Raw genomic sequence first — 17,463 nt, 5'->3', positions numbered from 1 at the left:
ACGAAATGTTTCGACCATTATGCTCCTAAACAACAAATCAGTTAATGCAATTTCTTTTGCAAACAACAAACAAAAGCCCAATAGCCCATGCGAATCATACAGCTGAAGCTATCTAATGCAGCATTGAAGCATTGAACTTTTTTGCTTAGTGGGGTTTTTGGAAAGTTTTTTGCTTGACTGAGAGTGAGCGTTCAATATTAGGTCGAACAGGCGATGTGGCAACTCTCAACTGCATACTAAGATTTTCATCTGTCAGCCTCGACCTGTAACGTCCTGTAGCACAGGAAAGGTATACCAGTGAAGGCATAAAACAGCTTTGAGATGTCTTTTGTCTTTAATGCATGAGCGATTGTCAAATTGTTTTGCGGGCCGCACAAAATTCTTTGACGGGCCACATGCGGCCCGCGGGCCGCAGGTTCTGCTTTATGTTATAATTCAAAAATTTCTATTTTGAAGCTATTTTCAGGAAATTTGAATAAAAACCGACTTTCTGACGTTTTTTTACTTCAAACAATTTATATAAATTGGGTAAAAAATTGGGTAAAAATTTAATTTCTATACGCACAATACACATGGTCATTATCTTGTAAAATATTTTGGCTCTGTAATTTTCATAGTTACCGTTATTAGCGATATATTAGCACAAGGCTAAGATAGCCTGTGACCTGCTTTCAGCGTACGAAAACAGCTCATATTAAGATAGGGTTAAAGCTCTCAGATTCACAGGGATATCTTCAACTCGTCTTGTTACTGGCCTTGGAAAAGCTGATGGTTGAAACTAAAGGGTTTTTCTCTGGACAAACGACCTTTGCAACTGCCATCAAGCATTCTGCAGCTCCAGCAGGCTTCGTATATACATGTCGTTTCATAACTGGTTGTGGAATCTGTGTGGCCTTGCATTCCTCCCTGTGTTGACTACAAGCCCTCAGCACTGGACTTGCAGAGCGCATGGCCGCTCTCTTACAATGGCGTTGCATTTTTATTTTTTAAGTTTTGCATCCTTCTATGTTGTTGGTTTGTTGCGTGCCGCCTGTAATCAACAACTGTGGAAGCATTTGTAATCTAAAAACTAGTTCTTAAACTGAAACGTCCAGCACCTTAACGAAAGAACGCGAGAAGTCTTAACTCTAGGCATGTAAGTTTCAATAACATAAGGAATATGTTGGTTTCGATATGTAAGTTCGGTAGATGTTTCAAGAAGTTCCAAGAAGTTTCAATACGTAATCCAAATATAGGGAAGTAGTTTGAATAGTGTTCAAGATGATCAGTATGTTCCAGTATTTAACCAGTACATTTCAATTTATGTTTTCAATATGCATCGACATGTGCCAAAAAGCTTTGTTAATGTTATGTTATATATTACTTTCACCTTGTACCCATCTTTGTAAATAATAAAGACTGTTGCTGCAAGGATTCTGCAAGTCTACAAACAAACAGTTCTAATGCACACACGCACAATAATTATACAGTATAATTTTAATAATGTAGCCTGTGACATAACACGTTCATAGAACTACTCAATGTGGTTAGTGGTGGTTAGTTTAAAAAACTTTTTTGTAGCTTAATTACACGTTGATTCATATAAGAGATGTACAGCATAAATTACATCTGGCCGACCAAGAAAAACATCAATGTTTAAAGCGGTCACAGGCCGGATACATTGAGCAGTTTTGAAAGTTTTCGCAGGCCGTGTAAAAGCTGCGCGTGGGCCATAGGTTACGCAGTACGCACCACTGACCTATCAACGATTCCTGCAATTTCTTTAAACAAAAACAGAAAAACAGCCCCAAAATGGAATTTTTGAGAATGTCCGCACTGAAGCTTCTCCAAAACAAGATATTTCCAAAAAAGTCAACCATAATTAGAGCTCGACCGATATCACTTTTTCAGGCCGATACCGATATTTATGAAATTTTTAAGCCGATACCGATATATATATCGGCCGATATTATCAGCTACGAAAAGTTTGTTACCAACAAAGTTATTAAGCAACAAACCAGTCCAAGAAAGTTTATGCATTGGTTGCTGTAATGGAAAAATCACTTTTAACACTAATCACAAAAAAACACCAAACAAAAAAGAAACAACCCAGGCCTCGAAATTCGTTTTTGCTGACGGCGGACAAACGTGTCCGGTCTGGATTCTTCGCCATTTAAGAGCTATGGCTACGGTTTGTAAGGCTTTTTAAAATTTCAGCGAAGGCTTTCATCAGACCAACGAGGTGCGTTTGGAGAGTCAAAGCGCCATGTAGCTGCAATACGCCGCATAACTGATTAACTTCCACCGAACGAGGTCGTGTGGCTTCTTGCGTCACAATGCTCTGGGCACGGGTCAGAAAACTTCTACAATGACGCTACTATTTTCTTCTGTGCAAAGTTTCACTAGGATTTTTTTCTTTGGGTTTATTTTTGCATGTCATGTGAGCGAAAGTTAATTTTCCCTGGGCCTTTTCTTTCTTACTGTAATAACGAATCTTGCCTTATCAATATCAATCGGAGATCAAAGCCAGACAGTTGCGCGTGGTTAGTGTAGAAGTACACCGGTACTCCCATCAATTCTTAGCGAAAAATTCACCTTTGTTACACAACTTACACTGATTCAATGTCATCAATCGTTGAAGCAACGTAAAACTCGAAAGTTTTCCTGCTTGAATGGAAGCTAAGGGATACAGTATTAACATTTTCTAGATGCGTGCACTAGAATGGGCGGGAAATCATATTCTCGAAACAATTGTTCGTGCTATGCAAGCACGTTTGAGCAACTTGTGTTTCTTCTAAAGGCATGTATGGCTGGTTTTGAGTTTGCTTTTGCTGGCCGATGTTTATCGGCGAAAAATAACCGATACAATATATCGGCTACACCAGATATCGGCCGATATATATCGGCTGACCGATATATCGGTCGAGCTCTAACCATAATGTGATAGATGGTGTCTGGAGACTAATTCAGCCCGTTTCACTGGCAATTGGCATAGATCCAAACAATTCTATAAATGTTTCTATTAATCATAGGGGACCACATACAGCTACCTTGGTCACTAGCTACTAGATGATGGTTATACAGTTTTAACACTAATCAACCCACTTGTCAACATTGTCAAAAAACTACCCAGTTCCTATTTTTTATTTCAACAGCTTAGATGCTCACAAATTAAGCAGCATACTTGCAGATTTCTTGTTATCAATTCTTTCTTTTCCTCGGCTGACATTTTGAAATTTGCAGACATTGTGTTTGCTTGTAATCCTAAAGTTAACAAGATGTATTAGAAAAGCTGTAACGAAAACTACATACAATTCAGTACATTAAACAACAGCAATAATAATGGTGTAGCAGCACCATGAGTGCTTTTTCACCATACATGATAAATTACATAATAAATACAGTGGAAAAAAAGGAAACAGAATACTACCAATGGAAACCATAAACAGAGAACAAACACCAAGAAAACAGAGTCAAATACTACGTAAGGTATATCATATAAAGCACAGTCCAGCATTGCAACATTGTTGTAATTATATAGTATTACAATGAAGCTAGTGACCAAAGAAACTGCTACTGTTTAAAAAAACAATAATAATAGAAGAACACCTGGGACTGAGAGATAAGACAGAAAACAAACTTCAGGGTAGAAGTAAGTAAATAGGTATACAACGTATAATTATGTGACATCTTTTTCGTCAATCAAAAAAAGTTCCATAATAGTTTTAGCATTTTTTACACAATTGTGGAACTAAACCACACTCTTAGTTTGTACAAAGTTCATTCTACCTCAGATCACCCAGTGTTGTTGAAACCACTTTCATCGATTATCTTTTTACTTAATTCATATGGAAGTTGTGCCGGTAAAATTGGCAAGTCTATCCTTGCACAATAAAAGAAACAAAAAAACAGAAAAACAGAAAACCAGGAAGCGGTACATGATGATCTCGCAAAATGTCAGAAGAGCTTTTCATCAATGCAAACTCAAAGAAACTGAATGAAATAAAAAACGAAACAAATTAAAAGTTTTATTGATGCAACTAGTACAAAACTTGTCCTTAGATTCATCTGAGACATTCAAGGTACGGTAGTCATTTTAACGAGTTGAAAGTGTGGAACTTTGCATGTGCATTTTGCTGTTGTTTATTGGTTGGCATACAATCATGGGTTGCAGAAAAACACCTTGTAAAATCTTTGGGGACCCATAGGCCTGGTTAAAAAACACTGGTTTAGGGATACCATAAACTTTGCAAACTGTGACTAAAAATACAGTATTACCTATCCAATATCTTGACAAGTGATAGACCAGAGGTCGGCAATGTTTTGACGATCGCAGGCCAAAAAACTGTCCGAAAGGATTCGAAGGGCTAGAGGCTAGTAATTTGCAACAAATAATCAAACCTACAAATAAGTTTATAGAGGGAATTTTCGTTTTCGGATAAAGAAAACATTCTTAGAAATCTTTATCATGGTGGCTTTCATTGTAGAGGTTTATTTAAAAAGCAATTCCTTTAATGTTCCTAATGATGATTTAGCAGAGGAGTGAAATTTACAGGGTTTGAAGGAGTTAGTGTTTGGGTTAGAGCAGTGGTTCCCAACGCATGGGTCGTGACCCAAAGTTCGGTCGCCTGATTATTTTTTTCGGTCGCTTGTTTTTCAGGCATATTCTATATTGTATCTTGGAAAATATAAACACAAGTCATTAAGCGTTTCATGTCGAGACATCGGAAAGCTTTGTAGCATGTTCCTAGTGCAAGAACTTTTGACAGTTTTCGTTTTCATTATTGTTATTATTATTATAATTATTAAATGTAAACCTCTATTAAATGTAAACCCAACAAAAATTACTTAATTAACCCAACATGAATACAACCTCTGAAACTACACACCAAGGATGAAGATATTTTTAAATTGTTGGATGATTTCTTTACAAAGAATTGCATTCCTTGGGATAAATGTGCTTGCACCAGACTAGTGCTGGCATCAAGTCTGGTGAGGTAAAACGCAAGTTCAAAGACAAAGCCCCAAGTGCTGTATGAACTCATTGCTTTCTCCGCAGAGAGGCCATTGCTGCAAAAAAGCTGCCAAGAGCTGCACAAAGTGTTAAATGATGTTGTGAAGTGTGTAAACTTCATCAAAGCAAGGCTACTAAATCGGCCTTTGTTTTTGTCTTTGTGCAATGACATGTATTCCGATTATCAAGCATTGCTGCTGCACACGGAAGTGCGATGGTTGTCACGAGGTCGTGTCCTGAAGCAAGTTTGTGATTTGCGGGAGGAGATTGCTATCTTCCTGAGGCAATAGGACTGTGTGGGATTAGCCGAGAAGTTTTGCAACTAAGATTTCAATGTAAAATTTGCTTACCTTGCCGATATATTTGGCTCTCTAAATTTATCTATGCAAGGCAATGATGGTTTTACGCTGATGGACCACACCGCAAAAATGTTTCTGCTTAGTACAACAAAAATTAATACTCTGGAAAAGTTATGTCACCAGAGATGAGTACTATTTATGTATCTTCAGCTGACGCAATATAGTTGGGACAAGGAAGTTGATATTAAGCAAATCATAATTGGACAACTAGAACAGCTTGCCAAAAAATTTGTACACTAGTATGGAGAATCTCTATCACCTAATAGCCAAAATGATTGGATAATTCATGCATTTGCTAGAAAACATCTGCCTCAACTTTCCATTCATGTTGCTGAACAGTTTATGGACATAACGACAGCAGAAAATCGTATTTCTTTTGCGTCCTCCAAAGACAAATAGGCTACCCCAAAGACTCTGCAAACATCCACGTTTGGGCTTCCATGTGCAAAGTGTATCCCACAGTTTCAAAAGTAGTGAATCAAAAACTGATGCCATATGCAACAACTTGACTTTGTGAGACTGGATTTAGCACCATGTGTGCATTGAAAACTAAACAGCAAAACCGGCTGGAAGTTGAGGCTGACATGAGGCTATGCCTAAGTAAAATAACGCCTCGATTTCAAAAACTTACTGACAGCAAGTGAGCACAGCTATCTCATTAGTGATTTGATCAACACATTTATTTTGGAAAAAGTTACTGCTTCTGTAGTGCTGTTTGTTTGCAAAGCAATCTTGTATGGCATTTAAAATATTATGACAATTTGCTTGGGTCGCAAGATTTTACTGAACTGAACTTTTTTAAAAATGGGTCGCCTTAAAAACGTGTTAGGAACCACTGGGTTAGAGGATTTCAATGCACATGTTGGAAGACAAGCAGAAGGGTTGGAAAGCATTCATGGGGGTTTGGATTTGGGAAAAGAAACTCGGAAGGAAGAATCTTTGCCAAATGCCAAGAAACTTTGTATTGCAAACACTTCGTTTAAAAAGAGAAAAGGAAAGTGACAGATAGCTCAGAAGGACATGATTCAAAGATTGATTTTATCTTGATTGGGCAGGAAGACGGAAGGTACTTGACAAATATAAAAGCAATACCATGGGGATGGACGACAAATGGCTCCTCGTGCCCATCCTGTGAGTACCATCTGCTTTCAACCAGATGAGAAACGAAATTTGTCAACAAAGAGCCTCCACCCGGACGGCACAGCTGCAAGGGGCAATTGATAGCAAGTTCAGACGCCCCACCATTCTGCAGCTCAACATAGAAGGCTACACAACAAGCAAGACCAAAGTTGTGGAGCAGCTTGCCCATACCAACCGGGCACTCGTCATCCTCCTCCAGGAGACCCACTGCACTTCTGCAGATAGGCTAGCCATTCCCAACTACACGCTAGCCGGGTCTACCTTAAGCAGGAAGCACGGCATTGCCACGTTTGTGCATGAGAGCCTGAAGTGGACGTTTGTCGACCAATCTCCAACTGATGCCGACATTGAGTGGGTGTGCATATGTATCTCAGACTACAACATCGTCAACATCTACAAGTCCCCACCCTCGCGAATGTTGCCATCATCCCTTCCAACGTTCCCCTCCCCCAGTCTCTACGCTGGCGACTTCAACTGCCAGCACATCGACTGGGGCTACAACAACACAAGCAGCGACAGAGAATTGCTGGCTGACTGGGCCTCTACAAACCATCTTGCCCTCCTATTCAATCCAAAGGAACCAGCCAGTTTTCACTCCGGCCGCTGGGGAACAGGGACAAACCCTGACTTGGCCTTCGCGAGTGTCGACAGCTCTCTTCCAGACAGACGTGTGCTTGAGAAGTTCCCGCGGTCCCAACACCGGCCGTCCCTCATCACCGCCCCAAAACTTGTGGCTCCTGTCCCGAGTTCACCGGTGAAGCGATGGAACTTCAAAAAAGCCGATTGGAATCAATACAGCCTCCTGACCAATGAGTCTGCTGCAAAGTTACCACCGACTGAAACATGCAACGCAGACGAGGCATACCAGGACTTCTGCAATGCCATAATAACTGCGGCAAAGGCCACAATACCACGTGGCCATCGAACCAGCTATAAACCATGCTGGGACTCTGAGTGTGAAACTCTCTACCGCTCATACCTAGCCGCCACAAGTGGTGCTGCTTCAAACACCGCCGCCACCAGACTACTTGAGCGGCTGGACACAAAGAAGATTGAGCGGTGGAACGAAGCTGTCCAAACCATCGACTTCTCACACTCAAGCCGCAAAGCATGGAGCATCATCAACAACCTCACTGGGCGCTCAGCAAACTCCCCTCGTCAGTGCCCCGTTTCTGCTAATGCCATCGCTTCCCAGCTAGTGCAGAACGGGGTGTACAAGACAAAAGACCGCAAGGCATCCCGCCTTATTGACATATTGACATATATTGACATGACCGACATATTGCCAAGGAAGTGTCTGCCCTATGGCGAGTGGAAACACCACCAGAAGAAACAATCTCTGGAGACTTCACTCCAGAGGAATTTGCCACCGCCCTCCGCCTAGTGAAACCACACAAGTCTCCAGGGCCCAATAAGATCTGCCCTGAGCTTGTGCTCCATGCTGGCCATGCCCTAAAGTCCTGGTTACGTAGATTCCTCTCTTCCTGCCTGCACCACCTCACAATCCCAAAAATCTGGAGAAGAGCTTTAGTAGTTGCGATCCCTAAGCCTCACAAGCCACCAGAGGACCCAAGGAGTTATCGTCCGATATCCCTCCTCTGTGTTCCTTTCAAGATCCTCGAAAGACTGATCTATGCCGCGTCAACCCAATCATCGACCCGCTCCTTCCAAAAGAGCAAGCTGGGTTTCGGCGCGGAAAATCCACTGTAGATCAGGTCACACTGTTGACCCAAGACATCGAGGACTGCTTTGAGGCAAAAAAGAAGGCCGGCGCTGTCTTTCTAGATCTCACAGCTGCCTACGATACCGTATGGCATCGCGGCCTTACTTGCAAGCTGCTTCGCCTGCTTCCTGACCGACATATGGTCCATATGATTATGGAACTTGTCAGGAATCGAAGCTTCACCCTCACCACCGGCAACCCACGGCGAAGCAGACTGAGACGCCTGAAAAACGGCGTCCCACAGGGATCGGTCCTGGCTCCACTTCTTTTCAACATCTACACCCACGACCTGCCAACCACGGTCTCCGCAAAATACGCTTATGAGGACGATCTGGCAATTCTCCACTCCACAAAGTCGTGGGAAAATCTAGAAGACACCTTGAGCCAGGACATGCAAACCATCTCAGCCTATCTCCAGAACTGGCGACTGAAACTCAGCGAAACCAAAACTGTGGCGGCAGCTTTCCACCTACACAATCGGGAAGCTGATCGTGAGCTACATGTCCACAACAACGGAAAATCTCTGTCCTGCCCCGAGCCAAGGTACCTTGGGGTGACACTAGACAGATCGCTCACATACCGCCACCATTTGGTGTCACTGCGCAAGAAACTGACATCCCGCGCTGCATTACTGAAGCGCCTGGCAGGCTCTAGCTGGGGGGCGAGGGCTGACACTTTGCGAATAGCAGCCTTAGCCCTTGTCTACTCTTCAGCAGAGTACTGTGCACCTGTCTGGTGCCGCAGTGCTCACTGCCACAACATCGACACTGCCATAAACAGCGCCCTGCGCACAGTGACCGGATGCCTGCGTCCCACACCATTGGACAATCTCCCCATTCTCGCTGGCATCCAACCTGCTGAGCTTCGTCGCGAAGAAGCCACTCTGTCCCTCGGTCGACGGGCACTGGAGCCTAATCATCTTCTCCACCACAAGATCTCTGCCTTCCCAAACGGGCACCCCCGCCGACTGAAATCAAGACACCCATTCGTGCCAGCCGCTCAACTTCTGATCAACGAAGCTGATGAACAAGACATCTCTGCGGCTACTTGGGCGGACCATAAATGGAATTCTGAATGGAGGTCAAGCACCACCAGACTCCATTCATTCATCCCCGACGCCGACACACGCCCAATCGGCCTGACACTACAGAGACAGGCGTGGGTGCGCCTCAACCGTCTCCGTATGGGCGTCGGCCTTTTCCGCTCAACCATGCACCAATGGGGAATGGCTTCTTCCTCCTCCTGTGAATGTGGTGCCGAGGAACAGACCGCAGACCACATCATCAATGACTGTACCATCTTCAAGCCACCTAACGGAGTGGAAGGTCTGCGCGTCATGGATGATGAAACTAAAGACTGGCTGCTCTCTAGCAGCCTTCCAGTGTAGTCCGGGAACATCGTGAATCTGGGGTGGTAAAAGGATAGACCCTCGGCCCCAGAAGCTCAGACGACGACGACGACGAATACCATGGGAATTTCAGCATAGACTACTGAGAGACTTGGATAGGGAAAAAGTAAAAAAAAAAGTAGAAAAAAAGAGTTTATCTGAGAAACGTTTGGAAATTGGGAAAGAAAAATAACAAACAAAATTTATGAATAGAGCAAAGGATTTCGTAGACATGAGTGCTTAGGACCATTGGGTTTAATTTAAGAACTGGGTTATAACAGCTTGTGACAGCTTAAGAAGCTTGAGCGATGGAACAAACCTGTTCAAACCATCGACTTCTCCCACTCATGGCATGGCACGCAAAGCATGGAACATTATCAACAACCTCATTGGGTGCTCAGCAAACTCCTTTCGCCAGTGCCTCGTTTCTGCAAATGCCCATCGCTTTCCAGCCAGTGCAGAACGGGGTCTACAAGATAAAGCACCGCAAGGCATCCCGCCTTGTCCGCAAGGAAGTGTTTACCCTGTGGCAAGTGAAAACACCACAAGAAGAAACAATCTCTGGAGATTTCACTCCAGGAGTTTGCCACTTCCTTCCACCTAGTGAAACTGCACAAGTCTCCAGGGCCGGATAAGATCTGCCAGTTGTTTCACTTGTTTCCTGACCTACATGATCCATATAATTATAGAACTTGTCAGGAATCAAAGCTTTCCCTCACCACCGGCAAATCACGATGAAGTAGAGAAACCTGAAAATGGCATCTCACAGGAATCTGTCCTGGCTCCACTTCTTTTCAACATCTTATGCGGACGACATGGCAATTTTCCACTCTACACAGTCATTGGAAAACTTAGAAGACAAGTTGAACAAGGATATGAAAACCCTCCTAGCTTATCTCCAGAACTGGCGACTGAAACTCAGCGAAACCAAAACTGTGGCAGCAGCTTTCCATCTACACAATCGGGAAGCTCATCGTGAGCTACATGTTCAGAACAATGAAAAACCTCTGTCCTTCTGCTGCGAACCAAGGTATCTTGGAATGACACTAGACAGATCGCTCACATACCATACCACTTGGTGTCACTGCGCAAGAAACTGACATCCCGAGCTGTGCTACTCAAGCACCTGGCAGGCTCCAGTTGGGGGGCGAAGGCTGACACTTTGCGTATAGCTGCCTTAGCCTTGTCTACTCTTCAGCAGAGTACTGTGCGGTGCCGCAGTGCTCACTGCCATAACATCGACAGTTTGAAACTGCCACAAACAGTGCCTCTGTGCACGGTGATCGGATGCCTGCAACCCACACAATTAGACAACCTCCCCATTCTCGTTGGCATCCAACCTGCTGAGCTTTGTCGCAAAGAAGCCACTCTGTCTCTCGGCCGACGAGCATTGGAGCCTGACTACCTTCTCCACCACAAGATCTCTGCTCCCCCAAACGAGCAGCCCTGTCGTCAGACATCAAAACACCTATTTGTGCCAGCTGCTCAATTTCTGATCAACGAAGCCGATGGACAAGACAACTCTGCGGCTACTTGGGCGGACCGTAAATGGAATTCTGAGTCAAGTCCTATAAGTATGTGATGATGATAAGATAATGAAAGGCACATGTATGATGATGTGCCTTTCTCCTCTGCTTTGCAGATTCATTCCTGTGCATTTCGTTTTTCAATTCATTGTGTAGATCAGTTATTTTCAATGTAGATGTTATTGTAAAATCAGTTATTTTCGTTACTTGAGAAGGGCTAACTTGAGTATGGCCGAAAACGTTCGTAGTTTATAGTTTTATGTTCACTCTAATGTTCGATGTTAAATGCCATGTGGTTGCTTGGTTTTATTTAGAGAAAGCTTTAGATAAAGTACCAAAAAAGTGATGGAATGGGCAATGAAGAAAAGATGTACTGGTATACCGGAGGTGCTAGTTAGTGAGGTGATGTCAATGTATGAAAGTGAAACAACAAAAGTGAAAGTTGGTTCGGATAATTATTCAGATGAGCTTTTTGTGGAAGTCAGTGTACACCAAGGATCAGTACTGTTACCTCTGATAATTGCTTTTTTCGTTGATGTTTGTTTGTTGAGCAATTTGGGCTCCTTTCCAGGCTGTAACGTTGAATATTGTTAATCAACTGCCGTTTTTTTTTAAAGGAGTTCTCCTTGCTGTCCGAACGCAATTCGATCGGTCCATGGGGCAATAAGCTTATCCCCAGACCCCAAGAACAGAGTGCTCAGCGGTTGCGAACGACGTCTAAGAAATACCTAAACCCAGTCCTCTGCTAAGTGCCAAGCAGGAATGAAGATTTGGTATCACTTTTAAAAAGTCTTTGGTATGACCCGACAGGGATTCAAACTCACATTTGACCAGGTCTTGACCAGTAATTGTATGGAGGGATAAGAAAATAATATGCTTGAGTAATCTGCTTGAGTTCTTCTCTGAATAACTAATTTTACTTCTTAAATACTTACCATATTTTTTCTTCTAAGCTTGAAAAGGGCAGTAGGACTAGCCGAAAATGTTTGCTTATTGTTTTTTTTTTTGTAATGTTAAATGTAGTGTTGATGCTGAGTTAGCTCTGTTTATGGTTACAAGAAAAGTTTGGGAAATGGAAGGAAGCATAATGAGACAAAGATTAGGAAGATAATTCTAGAACAAAAGGAAGTGATAAGGCGACGTGTATCAGAATTGTGTGAGGCCTGCAACGTTGTAAGGGAGTGATACAATCGATATATGGCTACTCAGAAAGTGAATTGGCAACTCCAAGAAGAACAGAAAGGGTAATGGTGAGAGCAATGTGTGGGGTGAAAAAGACTGATAAACTGATCGATATGCTAGAAATGAAAGACTAGAGACCAACTTGCAAGGGAAAACGGAGTAAAATGGCATGGGCATGTGCTAAAGAGGGACGAAGGAAGTTTTCTTCGACTTTGAAGGTATATGGAAAGAGGAAACGGAGACAACCAAACAGAACAAGTGAAGAATGAGGCTGACAAAGTCGAACTAAACAAAGAAGGTGTGCTGGACAGAGCGAGATTGAGAATTGAAGTAAAGACAATCGCTGCGAGTAAACAATCGGCCACCCCTACTAGTGAGGATAAAACTGAGTTTGGATGATGATGATGAGTTAAACTAACAATTTACATCTCAAAATTTTTCAAACTTACCGGTACATTATAGAAATAATCTCTAAGAGGTAAGAATATTTTTTTATGTGAACAACTGTCATCCACAAAGCTAATAAAGTTCAAAAGGTCATTATTCCAAATTCCTATTTATATTATAAAAAAGCAACTGCACAAATAAAAGTCTTAGCCCATAACCTACAAAATGACACTAATTTCATCAAAATGAACCCAGTGGTTGCAGAGATACGGCAGTTTGCAGTTGGCTAGGCCATCCACCCAAATTCTGAAACTATGAAGGCTCAAATCTCATTATTTTTGTACACATCTACATAAAACCAAATTAGAAGAATACCGATGATGGTGGTTTTAGTAGCTCACTGGTTGCAGGATCGTAGGTGGAATGACCCAGTTGCATTACAATTGGATTGTGCACTTTTGGTCTACTGACAGATCAAACAGTTTTTTTGTTACAAAAACACAACATCCAAAAATTAAAAGAATTTAATAGAAGTTTGTAGCTTTGCAATTGACTTGAACAAGTGACTAATCACTTGGTGTTTCACTGTCATTTATATATTGCACATCAAAATTTTTCTCAGTGGTATGTGAACTAGGCTACTCAATATTAGGGATGGGCAATTCAGAATACCGAATCCAGAAGGATTCGGATCCTAAACTATCCGAATCCAAAATGGCAATAAAACCGGGTAATAAGATTCGGTTTTAAAGATATGCATGTCTTGTGCAAGCTGTCAGCTTGAGACAGTGAAGTAGTGAACTGAAAAAAAGTGTGGTTTACTCTCTTTTTTCTTTCCATTTCCTTTACATTTGCACTTTCAAAAACGTTTTGCACGTGGTTGTGCGCGCACGGCGCATCATGCATCCCTACGTCACTCACCCGCATGAGCAATCAAAGAAACTAAGCGCGCAATTTTCTTCACGCTTTGTACACATGCACATTATTGTGCAATGCTTTTTTTCAATTCACGTGCGTATGCGACTCTGCGATAATTTGACTGGTGGCATAACAAGTTAACAACATTGAGCAGATGTCCCTGCTAAAGGAGTTGGCTCTGAAATATCTCAGCATACTTGCTAATCAGCTTCTTCCGAGCGATGCTTTGCCAGTGCGGCTTGACGGCAACTAAGCTGCGCTCCCGTTCAGCATTGCAAGATGGGAAAGTAGGATACCAAATTAAAAAATTCTGGTGAAATTTAGAGGTCTTTGGTGCCAAGCTTTTTGACCTTGGAACCAGAAAACTTTTTGGTGAAATTTTCTCCACTCAATTTTTTCAAAAACGTTTTTTCAATTTTTTAAACTTTTTAGTGAATAATCCCTGCTCGTATAGAAAACGTTTTGCAAGAGGTTTGCGTATGCGTAATGGTAGTGTCTTATGTCTTAAAAACCATGTGTATTTTAGGAGAAATCGACTTATTTAGGGTGTTTTAAATAGCTGGTGAAATTTTAATTACTTTTTGGTGTCAAGCAGCTTCCAGCATCTGGCAACACGGCTCTCGTTTGTCTGGCAGTCATTTGGAATGCCATAGCCCTTGATGTGTTGCACTACAATAAACAACTACTTTGATTGTGTTGCTTTTGTGTCTAAATTTGCAAATAAACATTGCATGAAATTATTTACTTATTGCGTTGCTGGAGCCTAGAAGTTAATAGGATTCGGTATTCTGGATTCGATTTAGTATTCCGGAATAATTCTGGAATAGTGAATTATTCTCAATTGCCCATCCCTACTCAATATGAACTAATTTCAAATCAATAACATACATCAAGCTCTTGATTAAAACCAATGCATGGATGCAAGCAGAGTAATTAAGCAAGTGCAAGTAACAAGCTGTAAGTCGCCCTACTGAATCAAGGTGCCTTTTTGCTCTTCTTCCATAAATGTGGGCACCAGTAACTACTACATACCTTTTGGAAGTGCAGGAAAAAAGGAACAGGTATTCACCCGTTCACTGATGTGTTTTCGCCAACGTATAAGATGGGTTAAGTTGCTTGGTAAATCTTCTGACAGAGAATTGAAGAAGCTACAAATATTTACATAATTTGTAAAGGTGAAAAAACAAAAAATTCAGAAATTATTACTTGGATTGACAATCACAAACAAGTTGTTACGTTTGTGATTTGTTTACTAACTTAACTTTCAAAAATGTCTATAACATACCCTTATCAATGAAATTATGCTGTAATCTCATAAATTAAATATTTAACGCATTGCATCCATTGCAGATGGCATTGCTCAGCACTTTACAAAGCAGACAGTGTTAGTTCAGCCATATAGAGACACAGCCAAGTACATTAGAGTGTCAAGCAGAAGGTTTACCACCACTTTTAGTGAGTCTACTCTTCGGTATGACCTGACAGGTTATCAAAGCAATGCCTACCAATTCAGAGGTGGGCACAGGGCTGCGACTTTTTCTTTCTTGTCGAACAACAACAAATTCAGCGTGTGTTTGTGGAATAGTCATATGACGTCACAAGGGTCAAATAAGCGTTTGACCGCAAATTACAGCACAAGTTGTGTGAAGATGTACGTCAGAGTCACTAAGTTTTTGATCGCACACTGGTTGAGTGATTGCAAAGGACAGTAGTGCACCCAGAATAAAAATAGGTGGGGGCTAATTCAGAAATGTCAGCCGAGTGATTTGCGACAATAGTGGCAGTGACAATAGGCCAATGCTCGTACCTTTGATTAACATTTAAAGGCACTCATGGCCCACAACCCACCGGTTGCCGATACATCAGGATTTGTTCTCTCAATCAGATTACAAGTTGGCCTAGTGAACCCCATGCTACTAGCACCATCAGCATCCTCATCCCTACGTTCACTCTCGCAATCTTCAATAGACCTAGACTTTTTCGTGATGTATGACAAAATAGAATTAGCTGTCTGTTTGCCAACACAAATAAGTGCGTAAACAACAACTAGCACAAAAACACTGTGCAACAAAACACTAATTTTGTGAACAGTAATTTTGATGTGGACGTTTTTCCTACTTACAAAACATTTAAATTTAGTTCGTATTTTTAACTAAAGTCCCAGACGCCTTCGTCTCTCTGCTCAAATGTCGTATACAGTTTTACAATTTACATGTCTATGTGATTCGGCATTGATGTATGGTACATCGGTATGTCCACCAGACATTTGACCACAAGAGTACAGGAGCATCTGAACTTTAGGGGGTTAAATAAAAGTGCTATCAAAGACCATATCATGGAGTGTTCTTTTTGTACAGATCGAAAATTCTCTGCCGACTCATTTAAAATTTTACACAAAGGCAAATCCCAATTTGACATCGAAATTTAGGAAGGTATTAATCAAACGCTTCAACCCAAATTTAAACAAACAATTATTTGCTGGAGGCGCGTCTATTCTCCTCAACATTTACTTGATGTATCACATTCCCTGTAGTGCAAATTTTTTTGTAGTTATTTATGTAGTTGCCTTTTCCTAATGTAATTTTACCTTCAAGAAGTTGAAATTTATAGCATTTTTATAAATATTTTCGGATTCCTGATGACGGCTCAAGTTAAGCCGAAAACGTTCGACTGTTAAAACTATTTGTAAATATGTAAAATATATTGTTATAATGCTCATTGCTCAGCCTTGTTGTATTGTTGTGTCTTATTCATATCCAATCTGTAAGCAAAAGGTATAAAATAATGGAGAACATACAAAAACTTCATTTTTGGTGGCAGGTTTTGGGGGTGGCTTGAGCCCCCTTAGCCCCATGCTGAGTGCGCTACAGGCAAAGGAGTATCATGCATTAAGTTGTGTACCTATACCTACCGTACCTGACATGTATATTAGGCTATTTGTTGTGCTCCAGGAAGAGAACTGTAGTAAATGCAAAACTGAGGATTGCAAATAAAAAAGCCTTTAGGCTATACTGCTAGCGTAACCTACTGCGTGATAGAGATTTTTTTTCCTTTGGCATCTCTTTAGTCTCACTTAGTACGTAAATGGTTATGCACGTACCGTCGTACCCGCACGCAAACACAGTTAGGAACAAAATATGCATGTTATCGAGAAACACAGCACAGATAAAGCAAAAAATGAACTGCAGATAAAAAAAAAAACGGAACAATAGTACGATAATACAAAACAACAGCGTAGTGTTACAGCGTTTAAGGAGTGTCGAGATGGCAAACAAGCCACTTCATACAACATTGCAACAAACTAAACGCAATCAGGTACAGTAACACAAGAATGAATTAATTAATAACAGTGTGAGGTAGGTGTGTGGTACAAGTAGCACCTTTAAACCCTGGGCAGTCGCCATGGATTGTTACACCATGGGTCTCGGGGAACACTGGTCTTGATCACACACCAAACTAACAAGTGGGTACACGTCCCACCTCATGGGCAACAACCTCGACTGGTTGGCTAAAACTTGTTAGAAATCCTGCTGCCTTGCAGGAAATACTTTTTAAGTAAAGGCTAGGCCCACTGCCAATAACTGTGGTTAGCATCAGGAAGGGCATCCGGCTGGAAAATCTATGCTCCAAAATATTATTTAAATGCAGCAAAAGCTAAAAATGGCCCCTAGTCCCCAGCAGCCCTTAGATGGGCAAGGGGTGCGACGAATCTCTGGGTTCCGAGAAAACAAAAAAACATTGAAAAAAGATTATGGTGTTAGAATCGGATGCTGGAATGTGGGAAGTTTGTGTGGTAAAGGAATTGAAATATGTGAAGAACTAAGAAAAAGAAGGGTGGATATATGTTG

General features: G+C 41.7%; 1 protein-coding gene across 1 annotated transcript in view; it reads right to left on the bottom strand.

Annotated features, from left to right (window-relative positions):
• LOC145787127 (tyrosine--tRNA ligase, cytoplasmic-like) overlaps window positions 1-17,463 on the bottom strand; it is a 108,753-nt gene that overhangs the window by 73,456 nt on the left and 17,834 nt on the right. The window contains exons 2-3 of the mRNA XM_082598852.1: window positions 14,648-14,763; window positions 3,164-3,243 (exon numbers count right to left, since the gene is read on the bottom strand). Of these exons, the coding sequence (XP_082454978.1) occupies window positions 3,164-3,243; window positions 14,648-14,763 (196 nt within the window). The remainder of the gene's footprint in view (window positions 1-3,163; window positions 3,244-14,647; window positions 14,764-17,463) is intronic.

Source organism: Aplidium turbinatum, chromosome 18 (genome assembly GCF_918807975.1).
Source record: "Aplidium turbinatum chromosome 18, kaAplTurb1.1, whole genome shotgun sequence".
Lineage (NCBI taxonomy): Eukaryota > Metazoa > Chordata > Ascidiacea > Aplousobranchia > Polyclinidae > Aplidium > Aplidium turbinatum.
This window is presented reverse-complemented; position numbering and strand designations above follow the sequence as displayed.